Source organism: Cupressus sempervirens, chromosome 5 (genome assembly GCF_028749045.1).
Source record: "Cupressus sempervirens isolate cs-2001-9-10 chromosome 5, ASM2874904v1, whole genome shotgun sequence".
Lineage (NCBI taxonomy): Eukaryota > Viridiplantae > Streptophyta > Pinopsida > Cupressales > Cupressaceae > Cupressus > Cupressus sempervirens.
In genome coordinates, this window is record NC_143122.1 from 255806855 (window position 1) to 255828868 (window position 22014).

Sequence of the window (22014 nt, forward strand, 5' to 3'; positions counted from 1 at the left end):
GTTTAAGAAAATGACTTGAAAAGAAAATTCCTAACAGACATAAACCATAGAAACAACACGTCTATGAGTTAAGCCTTTGAAAAGATTGGTAGGTAACCAATAAAAATAGGAGTAGTGCTTCCTTAGTTCCATTGATGCAATCATCAATGAGAATTCAATAATTGTAAGATGTTTCACTTTTCATCAAATCGCAAGGCCACAGAAAGTGCACTCACGTGAGACAAAAAGCTATGCAAGAACAATAGGGTGATCTCTTCTCCAACTAAGTATGTCAGTGAAATTTGTAAATGCGTGGAAAACACCAAAATTAAAAGATCGCTCAATCAAAATAACACAATAAAACTATTGGCTCCATTATACTCCATGAAATCGCATTCACAAAATATAACTAACTTAAGCAAGAATAACCGCACTATGAATGAGAGCACTGATAGCATACATTATTGCATCAAAATGACAAACTGGAATACATATTATATTCCTAAATTTAAAAGAAATCATCTCTTCAATTTGTGTTGAGAATGAGAGATCTCTTTATGCAAACATATGCTTCTAAACTAATAAAACAAATCTATTTATGTACAAACTGACTCTCTAACCAGTGCTAAGTAGGACTCCATCCTTATTTATATCATTTAATGGATGCATGAGCCTTTACATGTCTTGAAAAAAAGAAAGTATGAGAAAATAAGAAGAAGAAATCCATTAGATAATGTAGGAGTCTCTAGAGATGCCAAAAATAGAAGCTCAGCCTTCTTTGGATGTTTGTAATAGTTAAACTTCCATTAGAATACATTTTTGGTGCATGGAAAGCTCTAAATTTGGAACTAGTAGTTAATTGTTAGTGCACTTCTATCTTCTTCAAAAACTTCCAACGCACATTTGGAGAAGCACACCTTGGGAGAAGTGCATCTTGGGAGAAGCAAACCTTGCAAACCTTGTGCGCCTTGGGAGAAGTGCACCTTGGAAGATAGGTCCAAAAAATGCAAGATTTTACCAAGTGCCAAAATTGAATTTCTAGCTTCTCGGTTTTGTTCCCCTTCATACCAGAGCTATGTCTGGGTATTTGCTATTGAATATCTCTATAATCTTCATCACTTGGGTTGCATCCAGAAAACCTAATGCATCATATTTATCCTTTACTTTTTGCCTATAGTTGCACACCTCTATGCAAGTCTCTACAAAATCTCCCAATTTCATATCCAATTCTAGCAATGCCTCTTCAATCTTAAATTCGTGTCTGATATCCTCATCAATGGAAGCTTCTTCAAAATTCTTCCAAAATTGTTCAACAATTTCTTGTACAGTCATTAATTTATCCCTTGAATCATCTTCAAAAATGTCAAGGCAAGCATCATTGTAATGTCTCTCTACTTCCAAAATCTACTCTTGGGCTTGATCCTTGAGCTTATGAATATCTGCGTGTAATTTTTCCATTACCTTATTACCATCCACAATATTCTCTATCCAATCATCTATCTTATCTAACTCATCTGCACTATATACATCCATTGACATCTGATACCTCTGACCCTTTATTGATTGTAATGCTTGTAGGTCTTTACCCCAGGTATGTACTTCATCCATTAACCCAAAATCCTAGTTCAATATAGCAACCAGTTTATCAACACTATTCTACATGTGATGTAGCAATTTGAAATTTCATTGTATGATCTACACACCTTTCTCTTCAAAACTTTCCTGTTGTTGTTGACAAGCCTTAAAAAATGGATCTAATTGTGCAGTCTCCTTATCCCTCTTATCAAGTGCCGCATTTAGAGTCTCTTCAAGATTTTTAGGATCCAACGGACCAACTATTTCATTCAAATAACCTCTTAGGATTTTATTCTTCTTCTAGAGGTTTAACAATTTAGACTCATCTTGTTTCAAGTGCCTAAACACTTCTTTGATTCCCATAATAACCATCAATTTAGCAATATCCACAGTGGATTTTCTAAGAAACACCTCCTTGATTTGATAATCTTTTGCAACCAAATCCTCAATATTTTCATGTAGAGGAGGGATAACAACATGGGCAAACAAGTCTTGATTTTGATCACTCATAATAAAGGCCAGTGTTTGTGCATCACCTAAGGTTGGCTCATGTTTCTTGAGAGCTTCAATTAATTCTCCCATTCCCTCTTCCTTAGTACAATAAAATTTCATTTTGTGTCTAACCATCACCTCTTTTCTCAACCATCTTGGAGTATCTTCCATCATAAATTTATCCTTAGATGAAGAAGGAGCTTGTACCGTTGGGCCTTTTCCCTTATCACTCCTCTCTGGAGTCTTCTCCTTTTGTGAGAGATCCACATCATGAATCTCTGTATCTGTTGAGTCCACATTCCTCACCTTTGTATCTTGAGAAGTTTTTTGAGGTTCCTTGCTAGGTATTTTTTGTGGCTCTTCTTCTTGTTCAACTTGCACCTATTCTTCATTACCCAGAGGGAGAGGAGTAACTGAAGCTTTATCTAAGAAAGATAAATCTTGACTTTATGATGATGGAGCAATTAAAGGACCCGATGATTGAGGTGGCAACCAACTCCAATCCTCTTGTGGAAGTTTATTTTTCAAGGTATCCCTTATCTTTTCGCCTACCAACTCAGTGCCTACTAGCATGAAATCAAAATCTGACATCTTGAAGACATCAGCCCCTTGATCCTCTTGCTCATCAATCCATTGTTGTAATTCATCCTCTGAAGTTGTAGCCTAAATAGGTTGTGTGGTAATGGATGGTGGTGTTATATTGGAGCTTCTTCTCCACTCTACCTCTGTAGACCTTGCAAGACAAGTCCTTTGACTCAAGGGAAGGTTATCTTCTTCATCTTCATCATCCTCTTCTTCCTCTTCTAGAATAACTTTTAGGATTGATGGAAAAGGAATAACCTTTCTTATCGCTTTTTGTCTCCTTGTCCTTTTAATCAGAGTTTTCATCTTTCTTTTCTTGGGAATCGATGGGGAGGCTTCTTCCTCTTACATAGAGGTAGACACTTCCTATGCTTCTAGTTCATCTCCTTTCCCTTGTTCTGATGGTGGCACTAGCGAAGTATCCTGAGTCTTGATGACTTCTACATTTTCTTCCCCTTGTACATTCTCTGCTCCTTGGTGCTCTAGTTCTTGAGTTGGCTCTTCTTCAGGCTCAACTTGATGAGGGGAATTTCTTTTCCCTTTTTTTTTACCCTTCTGTGCCCTAAAGTATCCAACTTCTCTATCAATTTGATGCACCATTTTTGGCCTTACTGGAGACTGAGCTATGAATGTTGGGACTCTCACCTTCACTCCTCTACCTTTTAATGGGAGATCTATAGCTTCAAAAACTAAAGTTTGTGGAGTAAAATCCAGCTTGAATGGTCTCTTGATCCAATCCTTGGTTAATTGGATGATATGCCTCACCCTATGATTGATATCTGCATTTTCTTCTCTATCAATATCTACATTCATGATAGGTCGATCATATATCTTATCTCTGTTATACAAGGGATCTAAGATGTCTTCAATGTCTTGTTGCATGATCATTAATGGGACCTTCCTTTTCAAGGCACTTCTTGCAAAATAGAGAGTCATCCTATAGTAATCCCTTATTTAGATTTCATAGTCATCCACTATATTCATCCAATGATCCTCTATGGTATCTTCATGTTGAAATTTTTTCCCTGCCAAGTACTATACTCTGCCAATGTTATCAAAATAGGGACGAGGAGAGTTATACTCCTCCAAGGGATACTAATCCCATTCAGTCTCAAAGGTTGTGATATCTAGCTTCTCTTTAGCACCAAATAGACCTATAGTGATGGGCCATACCTAGGTCTTCTTATGTTGCTTCTTTACTCCCTTATATGCAGATGAGATTTTTTATACAATCTCCAACAATATGAGTCTATCACATAGATACCTAGGGAGCTTCTATGGATTAATAGTCATACCCACTACCCTTAAATCTACTATGTTAACCTAATGTACTAGTCTACTCTTGAAAGATGGAATACTTTCTCTAAGTTCTTAGGCCTCAGATATGAGATGATCTCTCCAGTTGTGTTTTTTATAACCCTTTCCTTTGAAACATACTTTTCTACTAATACCATAATCAACTCCAAAGATTGTACTGAAACCAGGTGTGATGCTGCATTTACTAGTCCCGATCTGATAAGTGTAGATATCATAAGGGGCCTTTCATTTGGCTTGTTACATAGGACCATGAAAGCATTCTGATCAATATGACCTAGCTCAATGTCCTAGATCTTTGAATATGCATCCTAGAAGCGTGACTTTGATGGAAGACCTTGAAGACCACTGGTTTCAAAGCCATCTTTGCAGTGAGGGAGGATAAGGAGGAAGCCATTTAATCTGCCCAAAAAAGACATCCATTAGTCTGGAAGGTTGAAAAAATTAATTAAAACAAACCCTAATTATGACAAAAAATGACCCAAAACATAAAACCCTAGAAAAACTAAGGGAAAACCCATATGTTAATTTTTACCATGCACACCTTGGATAGATGTGCACATGTACACCTTTCATTTAGGTGAAAGCTTATTAGTTTTTTACGTTTTATTAAAGTTTTTTGTTTGTTAAGTGCAAAAAAAAGGTTGTTTTTAATGTGTTTACTTAGTGTGTGCAGCAGATGAAGTGGGGATGAAGTGCACCTCAAAATATGTGGGTGCACTAGTCGAAGACTCAAAAAGAAACAATGAAAAAGGAAGGAGGGGTCCCAAGCTTTTATAGGCTCGGGATGGAGCACACCTTTGGAGGTGTGCACCTATGCATGTGTGCACTTCCAAAGGGAAGTGCTCCCACACTAGTGCGATTAGTGCACTAGCACACCTTGAAGGGTGTGCTAGTGCCCTCCTAACTTAAATTTTGATTTTTCCTCATGAAAATCTCTAGTTGCAAGCAAAATGGATTTTCAAGCAGAGACCCAGACTAGGTATAAACACCAGGCAGACCTCTAAAAAGACTCAAACCCCAGACTAGGGATCTAGAAAGCTAAAAAATTATACTAGGGCATCCCCATTTCTAGAAGAAATGGGGCGTGCCTTGTGAAACCCCAATACATGCACATTCCTTTCTTGAGGTCCAATCTATAACCTTTTTTATCTAGCTGAGAAAAACTCAATAAATTGGACTTTATCCCTTCAAAGAAATTAACATCTTCACAATGAACTTTATAATCTAGAACAATAGTACCTTTACCTTTAACAACACATATATACTATTGTTTCCAATCTTTATTGCACGTCCATCACATTCTTCCACTCAATTAATTTAATTTTATCATCTGTTATGTGATGTGAACAACTAGTGTCAATTATCTACTCTTCATTATTGTTCATTTTGGAGATGAAATATTTGTCACCACCATACAAACAAATATTCTTATTCTTCTTTCCCACTAGACTCTTCATTGCTAACACCTTCTTCTGAAAAATAGCACAACTTTTTTTTTTTTTTTTTTTTTTGTATCACCGTTTCCTCTATCAAGACATTTGGTAGAGAGATGTCCAATATTTTTGTAGTTAAATAACTTCAAATGTAGGTTACCCTTGTATTTCTTGCTTCCTCTAGGAAATCATTTAGCAAGAAATGCCTCTAGTTCTTCCTATTCTCTTTCCTCATTTAAAATGGAATCTGAATTATAAGAAGATGAACAACTAGAACCCTCTCTTCCTTGTCTTGTAGGAGAAAGAGTCATATATGCATTGAAAGAAGCTTCTATCTTAGGCATACTATTATCAAAGTTACTAAGCTCAAAAGCTATAAAATTTCCTATCAATAAATCCAATATAACTATACCAGTGCCTAAAGATGCAACCTCTTGAATAGATGAGAATCTAATAACATATTTGGGTGTCATGATTCTTATTCTTGCCACATCATCTTCAACAAGAGTTTCACCAACACCTTTGATAGAAGCAACTACATCCTTGATCCTTTAGTTGTATTGTTTAATGTTCTCATTCTCCATCATCCTCATCTCTTCATATTTTCCTTTCAGAATGCCCATCTTTTCTTTTGTACATGTGCATCTCCTCCATGGTTTTTCTTCAACTTCTCCCACATGTCATAATCTATGGCTAGGTCTTTAACATCAACATATTCTACATCTAAAAGAGTACTTACAATGGCATTCATTGTAGTAGTATGTTCTGGCTATATACTCCACTAATCTTCATTAAGAGTTCTTTTAGGAATGAAATATCATGTGAACACATGATTATAGTATGGACATCTAATACTCCCAAGACATAGCTTCATCCTTCCACACCACACTATATCATTTCCTCTTTAGAACTTAGGAGCCTCCTTCTTCATCATATTGGATCTTTACCTCAAGCTAGTAAGGTTTCATCACAACCAAGAACCAAAGCTCTAATACCAATTATTAATCCTAGGTGATTAGATTACTGAGAGGGTGGGTGGATCATTAATTAACAAATCATATAACATTATACCATGTAAGCCACTAATTGGTCATCAAACTTAAAACATCAAATGAAACATCCAATAAATGAAATCATTCACACATTTGACAAAGATATAATTTTGGTTATGTAGAAACACAACTTCAATTGAAGTGGTGCGGATTAGTACCCACAAATAATTTTCACTTTTTTGAAGTGCATTATGTTAAAAACTTAGTGTTAGGAGTTTACAAAGATACAACAAAGTGCCACCTTATTAGGGGATTCACCTCTAACCTTGTTAGGAGTAGCCTAGTTAAAGGAATTTAAACACTAATTAAAGTGCCACTATGTTAAAGTATTTACATTGAGGACCTATTAAGACCAACTCAGTTAAAGGATTTCACCTATTGTAACTATTAAGGATCAACATAAAGAATAATATGTGAAATGACACTACATATCCTTGTTCAAATCTTCTTAAGATATTTTACTCTTCTCAACTCACTTCTCTTCTCTCCGGTGGACCACACCTTCCACTTCTTCACACACCAACTAGACCACAATCAACAACATAAAAATGTCCTTTCACCTATATGCTAGTTATTTCAACTTTCATTAGGATAACAAAACACAAAATGTATTACAATTGAAATATTTGAATATTCCACTTAGATCCAACTACCATAAGATGTTATCTAATTGAACTACCTTAAGATTTTATCATATGTCATAAGCCACTTTTCATGATCACATCACTAATTTATAATATTATGTGCCATAGGTCAAACACATTTTGACTTGTCACGAGCTTACTCTAGAATCTTCTCCACAATACTCAATCTCAATCACTGTGATTTCTAATATCACCTCCACATGTATATTCATTTCATATGATTACAATTGACTCATTACAATTCATTGCAATCTCAACGCCTTTCACAGATTCTAGTTTATCAATTGTTACTCAAGAACTTATTCTTTGTTAACTTGTTTGAGTCTTCATTAACCTATCACAAATTCACCACTCACCTATCTAACTTGAAATGTCTCACCTATCAATTTTCCATCCTAGAAATTACTTACCTATCATGATAATGATTTTCTATCATAACTTGATTAACTTCACTGACTAGTGAACATCCTTCTGTGACCATTCCACTCAATTCATCATGGATTTGAGCAACCAATAAAATTTCCTACTGATTTTTATTAAATTCTCATAGTAGTTGAATTTTTACTTCACCAATCCTCTCGTTCTACTCTACACCAACTACACACTCAAACTATGTCTAGTCAATTATACTTGGCAACATATTAAGAACATTAGGTCAATAGTTGACATCAATATCAACATAATAATTACCCACTATGTAATCAAATCATCACATCATCTTTGCATTATCACATCATGACTTATTGTATCAACTTCATTAGTTATTAAGAACACTGGATTTCCACAATCCATTTGATTTGTTTTCATTATTTTTGGTTTTGATTGTGTTAAGTTTTTGAATCAATGTTTTAGATCGTGTTTCTTCCTAAGCTCTCTTGTTGTGTTATCATGATGATGGATCACAAAGTGGAATATGAAATATTGATTCAAAAACTTGACACAATAAAAAATAGAAACATTGCAAATTCATTAGTTATGCCAGTATATAATATAAATATATCATAAATGTCTTAAGCCTTTTGAATGATAAAATATTTTCTTTCAATAAGGGTTACAAGGTAGTTTTAAATGTAGGTTGACGAATAATGATAAAAAGGATTGAGATTAGATTTTAGAAAATTAGAAGTTGAAACTCATATATATTTAGTTTTGGGCTCTTTTGTAGGAAATATAACATTACACATCCAACTCCAAGACTAGAAAAAAGGGATATCAATATAATAGATTTTAAAACATATGAAATAGTCCCATAATTTAGCACTTGATGCCTATAATGTTATGAGTTTATCAACTAAATATAAGATTTAGAAGATAATACATTGGCTTAAAATTATTTAGGATAAAATATGGAAAAGAGGGTGCTATGTAGAGTGTAAAATTGTAAAAAGACACAAGTTATGACATTACACTTGACTTCTTTTCCACTGAGCATCATGGCATATTTCCCAAACTTTAATTTATCATTTTTGTTTCTGCATTAACCTATGTGTGAAATGCTAAATTAAATTTTAACTTGACCCTCATCTTCTTCCATATTGTATTCCAAAAATATCTTATGGACTTTGGGTCCTTGTTTGGGAGTATGCTCTATGGTAATCTATGCAACCTCACAATCTATCTAGAAAATTAGCTAGAAACATATATACCAACATTACTCATGATGGTTGAAATGAATCATCTTAGAAAATCCAACTATTACTACAAATATTAAATCACACCCTTCATGTTTTATTGAATATCCTAATACAAAATCCATTTTGATATTCTCCCAATGCCTTTTTAGTATTTTAAAGATTTTATACAATCCAATATTTTATGTTCTTTTCTTTAAAACATGAAAAATTCTATACTCTATAAAAATATCTTACATTCTTATAAATTTAAGGATATAAATAATGTTCACTGTTTGAATCTATTGCCTTATTAATTCCAATTGGTCCTTCTAATCCACCACTACATTTCTTTGTAATCAAATTGTTCCCCATTAGGATTTTAGGAATTATGTATAATTGATCCATTAGAATAGCATTTCATCTTCAATGAATAATGCATCCACTAATTCTTGTTGATATATCTTGTTCCCTAGCTATTAGCCTTCAAGATTCTATAAAATCTTTGCCACCCCCATGCATGTGTTTGAGTTCTTCAAATCCCACAATTTCTACTTTTGTTTTATCAATAGGTTTCACCTTCTACTCGTGCATCAACAACTTTGTTAGAATTATTTATTCCATGCTTCAATAAAAATGTGTAACTTTGCATGAACTTGATCCATCTCATGTGTCTTTGATTTGAATTTTCTTTATTGCCTAAATATTGTATCACTTGATAGTATTTATAAAATACTAATTTATTAGTCTTGTGATTGTTTGTGACATGGCTTAATTTCTCCTCATGTCTTTTGTAATATGGGTGATTGTATTAGGCATTGATAGGTTGATCTTTTGATGCAATGACAACTGACATAATTAATAACTCATTTTCATCAAGACTTGGATTATGACATAACACTTTGGTCATAGATTAAGTACCTCTTCTACATCAGTATAATTTTCACTAAATAGAGCTTATTGATATTCCCTCTTAAATAAATACTATTCTTATTGCACTTAGAATAACATCATAATTAACTTGGGAAGTTAGAATACTATGTCAAAATCAAGTAACACTAACATTAATTTTTTTTCTTTAATAATTTATAATCTTCTACACTTATGATATCTACTTGAACTCTTATCTCTCTTCTTTTTTTGTGTGTACAAATAACATTGAAATGATTTATGGACTTCCTCTAGAAGATTTCCAATTTTTTCATGAAGTAACAAACAAAACAAAAAAATGTGCTTTACCTTTTCCTTTACAAGGAAGAAAAATCTCTAAGGGCACAATGAAAAAATGCTTACACGATACAAGTAAAAATTTTAAGAAAACCTTGGAGGATAAGTTTCGAGAGTCTTTCAAGATCTTCAACATCCTCAAGACCCTTGGTGAGACCAAATGCTTACCTGATGCAAGTGAAAATATTAAAAAAAACCTTGGAGGATAAGCTTCAAGAGTTTTTGAAGACCTTCAACATCCCAAAGGCCCTTGGTGAGACCAAGTAAAATGGAAATGAAGAAAGTATTGCCTTTTAGGATTTATATACCCTAATTGCTACTAAGGGGAAATAAGGCTTTTTACTTTTTATTTTTTCCCTTGTTTCAACGATACCCCATGAAGTCAATAGAAAGGCTATTTATGTCTTAACATTATATAATATTTAAATTTAGTTGATATGTATTAAATAAAATAAAGTTTTTTATTCAATAAGTATTGAATAATTATTTTTATGTTATTTTATAAATATTAATTAAATTCTTGTATTGTATAAACAATGTAATTGATGTTTATAGGGTGGTGATTTATAAATCATATGACAAATATTAAATTTTTAAATGTGCTAAAATAGAATTTATGTTAAGCGGGGTTTCAAAAGGAGTTGCACATGGAGTTTTACATATATATTATGAGTAGAGTTATGCATATATATTATGAGTAGAGTTATGATTCTTGGAGGGAGTGGATTTTATTTTTGCATGGAGCTAATATTTATCTATTGTGTAAATTGTAAACAATTTGTGGATACTATTTTAATGAAAAAATAGAAGTGTGATGCAAGGGCCATTTTTTTAGTCAATATAGATAAATAGGAGAATTTCTTTTCTTACATGATTGGTGGATAGTTTTGATTTTATAGAAATTTTGAATTCCATATCATAGATGCATGCTTAAGGGAGGTTTTGGGGCTAATTTCATGTATATTTCTTCATCTCTACCTTTCTTAATGCATGATGTTTGTTCAAATAGGAGCTTGATTCTATTTTTGCAATTTTTGGCATTTTTACAAAAAAATTGAATTACATATCATAGATGCATGCTTAAGGGAGGTTTTGGGGCTAATTTCATGTAGATTTTTTCATCTCTACCTTTCTTAATGCATGATGTTTGTTCAAATAGGATCTTGATTCTATTTTTGGTAGTTTGAGTTTAGTTCGGGTTCTAGTTCAATTCTATTTTGAACAGTTTCACCTCTTCCTAGGTTTCAACCTTTTATTTAAGGAATTACTTGTAATAATTTAGACAATTATTCTTCTCTAGAATTCTTGTATACAACAAGAAGAAGGGTTTTTGAGACTCATTTTTTCAGTTCGTAGCAATAGAGCTTTTAGATTATTAATAAATTAGCAACAAAATTCCTTCTCGATATATTTGGTATTGGATGATGAATGAATGATTTGATCAAATTTTGTGATTCATGTTCTTTTTTCTATCTCATTCAGTCAGAGTTTGGTTTGAGAAAATACATAGTTAAGGTAAGTCCAAAATTGTTTTAGTTGAGTTTACTAGCTTGTAGTTGAGATAATCGATTGGGTTTTCTCCATGTAATCATTAGGTTCACCCTTCATAGGATATACCCATGCATTACTTGTTTAGTTTAGTTGAGGGAGCTTCAAAGTTATTTGGTTGAAGGTTTTTTGAGTTTAATTGGTTGCATATCCAAATTATCATTCTCTATGCATCACCTATTAGTATAGGTTTAAAGTACAAGTTTCATTCTTCCCCTTCTTTTTTTCAAAATATAGTTTAGGTGAGTGTTGAGAAGGAAGTGACATAATTCAAAAATTGATTTTCACTATAGGCGTACTTGGAGGCTTGATAATCTTTCTATTTTTAATGGGAATGTTGAGGTTACAAGCTTGGCATAACAAGTGCAATATTACATAGCAACAAGGAGTTCTAGTTGAGGATGAGTTAGTGCTACCATAATGTTTCCCAAAGTACTTTTTATTCAAAAGTTAGTGAAATAATCATTTTTTTATCACAAGTGCATTGTAATCCTTAATTGCTTTTATAATATATTCTACAGGTTTTGGATTATTGTTCTTTCTCTCTTGAATTTATTTTTTCCTCCATACAAATCATTGTGTTATTTTTGCATTGTTTGTCTATATATGAATACATTTCCCTATTTCTAAAAATTATTCTACATTGAATTTGAATTTATTTATAAAATATTTTTCTCAAGATTAATGTAGAAAGTAGTTTTTCGACACCTTACTTACTTACACTCATTATACTAAAATAAACCAAAGTAAAATGAAGAAAATAAATGAAATACAAGTTTTTTCACTATATTGAATGAATTTTTTCCTTACAATTAACTAAAAAAATAGCAATACTTGTTTTTATCAAGTCCTTGTCATAAAGGTAAACTAGAAACCAAAAGATCCATATGAGCATATATTAAAATTCTAATCAACTAATAGAAAGTTTGTTGTTTAATGGGAAGCATCATTTCCATTCTAGACATAGGTTATGAAGTAGAAAACCTGACATGTTTAGTAGAGATATAATGTTTACTGAAGGCTTAAATTATATGGCTATGTGCTTGCATTTCAAAACAATAGTATACTAGCAGTTGTGTGCTTTTGTATGTGAGATGATGAGTCATTAAGTTTTTTTAGGAAGAAAAAAAGTGTAATTACATGATCTATTCTCACACCCATGTTACAAACTTGAACTTGTTTACTAGCCATCTAACTCTATAGTTTTTGATTCAAAAAAAAAGAAAACAAAATAATTAATTATGCATAAACTATGAAATACTTTGCAATGACAAGACTTTCCTAACACAGATTGAGTATGACACTAAAATTCAAGACCTCAATTTAGTCACTCTATTTATAAATAACAAATAGATTGTAGTTACATAAATTCAACAATTTGAGTACTTAGAAATATTATACAGGGACAAATTTGACATGCAATTTATATTGATCCATTGCATATAATTGTTAGTTTTCTTGTGATTAATGAAATTCCTAGTAAGGCTGATGTTCTTATAGTTTGATGTAACTTACAAATTTTGTCACAAATATATTGCAACTTATAAGGTTTGATTATTGTGGTTGCTGAGTGTGAATATTAACTTAGATTTGAGGTTGTTTCACTTGTGCATTGTAATTCAAGGTCGATAATGCATCCTCACATTAGACAATATGGAAGCTCTTAAAAAATAATAAACTAAATTTAGATTTCAAATATATAAAAAGAAATTATAGACCATGACATTTTCATCAAACTAAAGGTGAAGTCAAAATCACTAATAAGATAATAAAAAAGTAAAACCCTCAACAAATCCCTTGCCTAAACTGAATTATACAGTAATACAATCTTACCTAGCTATAAGTAACCCAATAGAATTGGTATGGGTACAATATTTTGAACAGTAACATGTAAAATTAAAACTAAATAGGATCACTTTACTAAAAATATTGGTACATAAGAAGTTCTTTTTTTTAAAAAAATGGACAAGGAAAGTTTCATGCGCAGTAGTAATGGAATCCATAAAGCTCTCTAAATTAAAACAAAATTAAATTGTAAAAATAATTAAGTATACATGAATAACTTTGTTGATATGATTTTATTTTTCCCACAAAAGAGAGATAAGGTTGTTCATATGATTCTTTGATTGAATGAAATTTTATTTTACTTTTATAAATGAACACCAAACAAAAATGAAACACTAAGTAAAAAAGGCAAGATATGGGCACACCTAAAAATTACCCTATATTCCTTTTGAATCGTTTTGATATATTCTTTGTTGCAATTTGTGCATATATATCTCAAATAAGATACAAAGATAAAGTCACAAGAAAACAAAGATAGGGATATAGTATGAAAGAAAGATATAGGATAGGTCAGTAGAGATCCAATGGGAAAAATATAATTTGGGGAGCTCGTCAGCTTAATAATAATATTTTTAATTTTAATATTTTATCATATTTGATTATATTCTACTTATTTTGTTTATGTTTTAAGAAATGATTATTATGTGGATCAATGTGAACATTAAGAATTGTAGTTTAACTAAAAATAAACAAACAACACTTCAACCCAAAGATAAATAGTTTTATTTTAAAATAAATATTATTATATCTAATATATATTAAATCATTTAAAAATTAAAATATAATATAATAATCTTATAATCGATTATGTAATATATTTTATTAAATATTAAAATTAAATAATAGTCTTTCATGGAACCAACCTAACACAATGGTAAAGTTGTGAGCCTCTTATCTGGGACATCTTGAGTTCAAGTCCAATCAAGCTTAACAATTAATAATAATTAATCTCAACACATAATAACAAAAAATCTAGACTACACCCCATTACCCATCAAAATAAAAATTAAAAGATTTAGAATAAATTTAATTAGACTTAAATAAAGAATAACCCTTACTTAACCTTAATAATATAATATTATATTTGGAAGGACAATTTTCCAATCAAAAAATAAATTTTACTATAGCCTATTGACTATAAATAAGATGAATATAAATATTTGTCTTACATTCAACTTTTTAAAAAATACTAAAATTTGAACACACTATAAATGAAACTCAAATATTATAATTTAAAGCGATATGAGTGCATATATATTTTTATTTTTATTTGTAAATGAACTTCTATTCATAGAAATTTTTATATAAGTATTGTTCTTATATATATATAAAAGAGTATAAACAAAACCATATATATATACATATATACATATATATATATATATGTATATATATATATATATATGTATATATATATATATATATGTATATATATGTATATGTATATATATATATGTATGTATATATATATATATATGTATATATATATATATGTATGTATATATATATATATGTATGTATGTATGTATATATATATGTATGTATGTATATATATATATATATATATGTATGTATGTATATATATATATATATATGTATGTATGTATATATATATATATATATGTATGTATGTATCTATATATATATATATATGTATGTATGTATATATATATATATGTATGTATGTATATATATATATATATATGTATGTATGTGTATATATATATATATATGTATGTATGTATATATATATATATATATATTTGAAGGGTCAATGCAACATCTAACCACCTCAATAGGACTCAAAAAATAGACTAAGCACTTAATGAATGCAAGGTTATGACCCAAGCTCTATGAACAAACACCCCTATATAGATATATCAACAAAAGATACACAATATATATTGTTGTGCATTAGGTATTATTAGACTTGTAAAGACTATTGTTATTTAAGGATTAGAGATTGTTTTTAAAAAAATATCAATCTGTAAACAACAAGAGGAAGATCAAATGCAACCTAGGAGAGTTCTTGCTCTCTCTGAATTGTTCAAATTACCCCCAAACTAAGTGGAGTTTTAATCTTAAAAATGTCCTTATTAGACCTAATCGCTTCACAAGCAATATGTTCTTTGTTATTGGTGTGAAATCTTGTTCTCCTCTTCTTTTCAATAGTGTACACATACATACACACATTCATTGATCAATGACTTGAGCTCTAAATTATCTAGAGTTACAAAACATTTTTTTTTTGATTAATTGAAATTATGCATCCTATGGAAAAGGAATAACCATTTAAATTATTGTCATTGATATCGTATAGTTTACTTGAATAACATTTTTCCTTCATAATTTTTTTTTTATCATGTTCGTTTATTTTTCTAAGTCATACTTGAATCACTTCAAGTTTTGTGATTGATATTATGTAAAATATTATTATACACACTTTTGTTTTGTTTTGGAGAAAATTTACAATACGTTCAATGCTCCAATAAAATTAATAACAAAAGTGACAACTCAAGAACTTCAACTTCATAAAAATTTACAAATTTTGTGCACATACAATTAACATTATATAGCTATTAATTATTACTTAATACATTTTTGTACATTCTATACTCTAACTCAATATTCTCAAATCAATAAATCATATTTTTATTATTATATTTTTATATTAAAAAAAAGGAAAAGGCTTCTTCCAGGAAAATAATAACCATTATATAACAATCATCTCTAATATCTAAAAATGAAAAAAATAAAATTGAAACAAGCCAAACATTCGTAGGGATTTTACTTAATGGGCATGGTAGACGCGAATTTTAACCCTGGTTGTCAAATATAGTGTTTACTTTCCACCGTTTCTAAAACATCAACTGCAAAAGACACATCTGTACTTAGGCAGCCCTCAAAACAGGTAGTTGAGACAAAATGCACCAAAGACCAAAAAAAAAAAACAAAGAAGTCAAACATGATTTTTTATGAGAATTTCTTAAAAATTTTATTCTTTTTTATTATAAAATATACAAAGGATGAAGATCGAATAGTGAAAATTTCAAAAAAATTTCATTGTATTTTCGTTTTTTGAAATTTAATCAATAGTACAATTTGTAGGGAGGATAGCTGCATCCCTAAAAACAGAGATTGAGGTATTGCTATAGAACAACGAAATAGCCAAACTAAGTGAACCAAACTGTTTAATATAATAATAATCTCATTCTATACACAAGCAAGACTACATAAACAAAACTTCCAAAGCCAAACTCCATTCTACTACAATATGCTACCCAGAAGAACAAACGTCATAACCTGCAATCCCACAAGCCATTATCATCAACACACTCCCAACTATAAACACAACTTTGGCTTTGTAAGTCCGTGTTCAGCAGTGGAAGGCAAGGATAAATGCCCAGCAATTCAATGCCCATTCATCATCCTCTATACTAAACACATTTTTCTCCTCCTCTTGAAACTTCCAGTAATCCATTGTTTCACAAAGAAAACCAGAGCTTTTGTTTTTGTCCTCATCTCCAAGCCAATTGAAAAAATCAGGGAATGAATCAGAAGCCATGTTGCTATAAACATTAGAGAAGGAAGAAGGGCTTTCAGCATAAGCTGTTGTACATGGGATTTGAGGTTTCAGCTCCAGCAATCCTTCCAAATATTCAAGATACTCGTGTCGATGAATCCACAACATTTGAGGCAGCTTCAACTTCCACTGAACCCTCCTCCAAATCACTATCTAAATTTGGCAGCTGCTCTGTTATGGGGAAATTGAGCTTGGCTTTGGCTCCTTGGATCTTGAAAGCCTCTCGATCATAAGCCATGGCAGCATCTTCGGCAGTGGGGAAAGTGCCAAGCCAAACCCTCATTCCCTTCATTGGGTCTCTTATTTCAGCTGCTCATTTCCCCCATGGGCGTTGCCTTATGCCTCTATACTCGTGTTGCTTGCTACACTCTCTCTTCTTATTTACCCTCCTTGGAGTACCCATCGCATCACATACACTCTCTTCCATTGGAATATGGCACGGTGTCTGAACTGACACGCAGATCTTCACGATTGGGTTTTCTTCTTTGGTATAAGCTCAGAAACGATGGCTCCTCCACACATTTATAGCACAGCAGGCGAAAATGGTTTGAAATCCCAAAACAGGGGAGGCAGGGATTTATTGGCACAAGCTCAAAGGATAAGCTTGAGAGCAGTGACGTGGAGTTGCAAGTGGGAGGGAAAGATAAAGGGCAGGTGCATTGTACGAGGGACCAACTTGCCAAATTATTTGAAACGTACGTGAATGCCCTAGTACTAATAGTTATCTGCAATGTATGAATCCATACAATTTCCTTGTAGAGATATGGTCCAAAACTTCAATTCCTTGGTGGCTACTTTGAAATCCGAATCCTAGAGGAATTTTTTAAATTTGTTATCTATTATTATTACAGTTTGTTCTTTGAAAAAGAATTTAGAGACTTTGAATGTCATGGAATCTAGATGTAATGTCATCTTGTTTCTCACAAACCTTGTTTTCACATTCTTCTTTAGATGTTTTCCACACACGTGCACACCTAACATGACGAGAGTTAGGCTAGTTGTTGAGTTACAAGAAAACTTAAAACCTTGTCTTCACATTTTTCTTTAGATGATTTCTACACGTGCACACATAACATGATGAGAGTTAGTTGTTGAGTTAGAAGAAAACTTAAAGACCCCTCACTTAAAGAAGGCGATAAAGTCAAAGGGTCCTTGGTCTACTGGTGAAGTTGAAAGGCTCACAAAGAGCCAACTAGGGATCAAGTCTTGTTGAGTGCAAGGCCCCTCGACGCCTAAAAGGGATGAGGTCAAGATCATGCCTTAGGTGAATTTGGCGAAATAGATACCCCTCAATCTTTGGTTCTTAACCAAAGAAGCTAGGCGAAAAAAGGCTGACCTCCATAACTATAAGACACTTCTTATCTTCCTCTTGAACTTCAAGAAATTTATTACATGAATTGTAAGTGACAATGTAAACTGGAGAATGACCTTCTCCATAAATAAACTTTACACATAATCTTAGGTTTAGTTGTAGAGCTATTTCCAAATATTAATTAATTAAATAGATTTTAAAATTATTTAATTAGTAATAAAAAGAAAATGATAATGAATTAATTTAATAATTGAAAAATAAATAGAAATGTCTATTTACTTAAATAATTAAATAATTTATTTAATTAATATAAATAAAAAATTTAATAAGAAAGTGAGGAGAAGATGAAATTCTATTAGCCATTTTTAGATGTCTACAAAAAATGCATCTTCTAAAAATGATTTGCATTTATTGATTTTTATATTTACACTACATTTGTTAATTTCGTAACAACAAATTCAATGCTCATTAATTAAATTTGATATTCATGTGATTGATTAAAATTGATAAAATAAATTACTGAATTTTCTCATTTGAAGCTTTTGTATTATGTTTTGCCTTTATGTATGATGAATATTACATTATGTCTACATCTTGTTATAAAATGGTAGATGTGAAAAAAATTGCTTATGAACAATTTTGATGTAGAAGTAGAGTATGGTATTGACCAATATTGAAATATTTATATTAGATAATTTAAATATTGTCATGTAATATGTAATATATATGTTTATCTTTTACATTTTCGTTACCAAAAAATGGTTTACATTACTTTTGTTCATGTTATCTCTTAAGAGGTATATACAAAATATTGTTATTTGTATGTTTTACTTTTAAATACAACATTTAATAGAATCTTCATTTTTTACATAATTAAGCTAAGAGGGTTCCTACAATGGCATACACAGAGTTGAGCAGTTCGTGTCAACAAAATCATCTCTTTTAATCGTGGAGCATATTTAAATCTCTACCATTCATGTAATATAAACCTAACTATCTGTGTCAACAAAATCATCTCCTTTAATTGTGGACCAACTTTAAATCTCTACCATTCATGTAATATAAACCTAACTATAATGTTTTCCATTATAAAAACCATTAAGGCATGTTCTCAAAATAAAACAATCAAATGTGGAGATTTGGGGAGAAAGTGATGTACCTGTAGATGCTTTCAAGAAATAATTACCATTTGATTGAGAAGGGAAACAAAGGTGCCCATGTAGAAGTTGCAGAGAGTTTGATTAATAGGTTCCTTCCTTTGTTTTCATTATTGTTCTTCACTTTTCTTTGTTGTCATTATTGTTCTTCACTATTCAGGTCTATTGATTTGGTTTCCAATTATTTCTTTGATTTAGTTTCCATTTATTTCAAGGAAAATTCAATGTATTATACTCTCATCTCAAACATGTTACTTCCTTTGTTTTCATTATTGTTCTTCACATTTCTAGTCTATTGATTTGGTTTCCATTTATTTCAAGGAAGATTCAATGTATTATACTCTCATCTCATATAACTATTTTGAATGAGATTTATGTTTCATATTATATTTATTTAATTCATTTTTACCAAGACCACAAGGAAAGATTGAATCCACCTCTGTAATTGAAAGGGATATTATCATTATTTATAAAAGAAGTGATGTAACAGTCATTCCCATTGAAACTACATAGAAGGTAAGCATCACAAGCCATTCATCTAGATGTGAATCAAATTTAAATTTAAAGGTAAAATCTCCATGTTCCATGTTGGAGAAATGTCCATAAATCATGTCGCTTGATGACTAGTGTTGTCACCAATAATGGGATTGGGAAAAGAACATAGACCAACAATCTCTCATGCCTTAATTACGACATTTTGTTTTGCAATCTTATATCACATTAAATAACTGTTGTTCAATGACAAAATACTAGAAACAATAATAGATCTTGGAACTATATATAAAATATATACAAGAATGAAAGGCCTAAATTTATTCCAATTTGACTTATAATATGGAGTGTTTCAGGCACTCATTTTGTTATTCTTTAATTTTCATTTTGAAAATTCAATTCCATATTTTTAGTAAATGGTTGTATACCAAAAATAGGTCCTTCTTTGCATTGTATTGTTTCAAAATTGTTGTATATTTGAGCTACTTTGTAAAGTTCCAGAATTTAACTCCAAGAGGAGGTTGTAAACATAAAAATTAGAAGTCTACTTAGACCTAAATTGGCAAGTGGACATTGCAAATGCACTAAGTATAAAGTGTCAAAATCTTTCATTTGGGGGGGTTTCTTGATTGAGTGAAAAGGGGGGGTGTCTCTTGGTTTTGTGTTCCTCTTTTCCTGTTGTTATCTTTCTTTTCTTGCATCATGAGAAATCTTAATACTCCAAAATTAACACCACATAACTATGCCACATGGTCTATTAAAAAATAGTGTGAATTGATGAATGAAGTTTCTCATATGTAGATGGTTCTTTTCCTAAACCAACAGGTGATCAAGTATCTCAAAGTGATATCAAAGCTTGGGAATAGGCAGATCAAGGAAAGCCCTAAGTATTCTTAAGTTAGGGGTTGAAGACAAGATCCTCTATCAGATCATGAAATATAATACATCCAAGGAAACTTGGGATGCTCTTAAAGACCTATATGGGAAAGTGACTAAGGAGGATGTCTACAAGATTGAAGATGAGCTTATCTCCCTAGATCCTAAGAGCTTTGATTTTATCTAGGATTTTATCATTAAGGTGAATGAGTTGAGAACAAAACTTACTAATTGTGGTAGTCCCATTAAAAATGACAGATTGATTTATCTTATTCACAATAAGTTACCATTTGAATACTCCACATTTGTCTCTTCTTTCAACACCACAAAGACTACCATATGAGATTCCTATAAGAAAAACACTTTTGATGATTATGCTCAATTGTTAGAGGATGAACAAGCTAAGTTGATAACAATGGGGATTCTCAAGTCTTCAAAGTCTATAGCATTGGTGGCTAATAATGAGCATTCTAAAAATCCAGCTGGTGAAAGTTCAAACAAAGGAAAGGGAAAAAGGTGTATATGAGCAATGTTAGTATGCTAATAGAAACCAAATTTAAATAAAGCTTCTACAAACTAAACAAAATTCATAAACTTCAAGATAGACTAAGATGAGCTCTCAATTGAAAATATGAGCCATTAATGGGCTCTCTCAATGAGAAGCTCTCTTGTTGAGTGGCTTTATCTAAATGGATAGGATGTATGCTCAATATGCTTCCAAAGGCTTCAATGGATGATTGTGGATTTTTGGTGTGGATAGATGGCTTTAGTATGGATTTGGCTCTCAAAATAGCATTATAACTTTACTTCATGGATTTTGTTATTTTGCAAAGGGGAAGGATCCAATTTATAGGCAAGAGGCTTGAGGGATTGAGGGCTAAGATGCAAGGATGGGAAAAATCTCATGGAGGGCTCAGATTGCATGAGAGGAGAGCACATGGATTGTGCTTCCTTATAGCCAATCAAGGAGTGACACATGTCACATGGTGAGAGGATGGAGAAAAGGGTAAGGATGAGTCAACAAAGGAGGCTCAAGGGATAAAATCTTCATAAAGACCCTCATAATGACTTGTAAGAGCAATAAAAGGGCTTGGAAGAGTCATTTATGGCCTAGTGGGCTTCATAAAGTTTTATGGTTGAGATATTTTGAGGGTGATGAGAGCAATTTCGACTTGGACTTGATTAGTAGGGTTTTAAGCTTGCTTAGGCTTGTGCAAATGATTAGAGGATGGATTAGGATGGTTTAGGATTAGCTTAGGGATAGGCAAGTGGATGGCATTTAATGAGGGT

The 22014-nt window shown here is 31.5% G+C and overlaps 1 protein-coding gene across 1 annotated transcript; it reads right to left on the bottom strand.

Moving 5' to 3' along the window:
* Nucleotides 1–16478: 16478 nt before the first annotated feature.
* LOC149555505 (pathogenesis-related genes transcriptional activator PTI5-like) lies at nt 16479–17459 on the bottom strand. The gene has a single exon (XM_089833652.1). It carries the CDS (start codon nt 17177–17179, stop codon nt 16964–16966), a length of 216 nt encoding a protein of 71 aa, XP_089689778.1. The 5' UTR covers nt 17180–17459; the 3' UTR covers nt 16479–16963.
* Nucleotides 17460–22014: the final 4555 nt, after the last annotated feature.

Excerpts from the sequence above, each read along its gene's own strand:
- LOC149555505 (XM_089833652.1), bottom strand. The coding sequence starts at position 17,179 with ATGAAGGGAATGAGGGTTTGGCTTGGCACTTTCCCCACTGCCGAAGAT.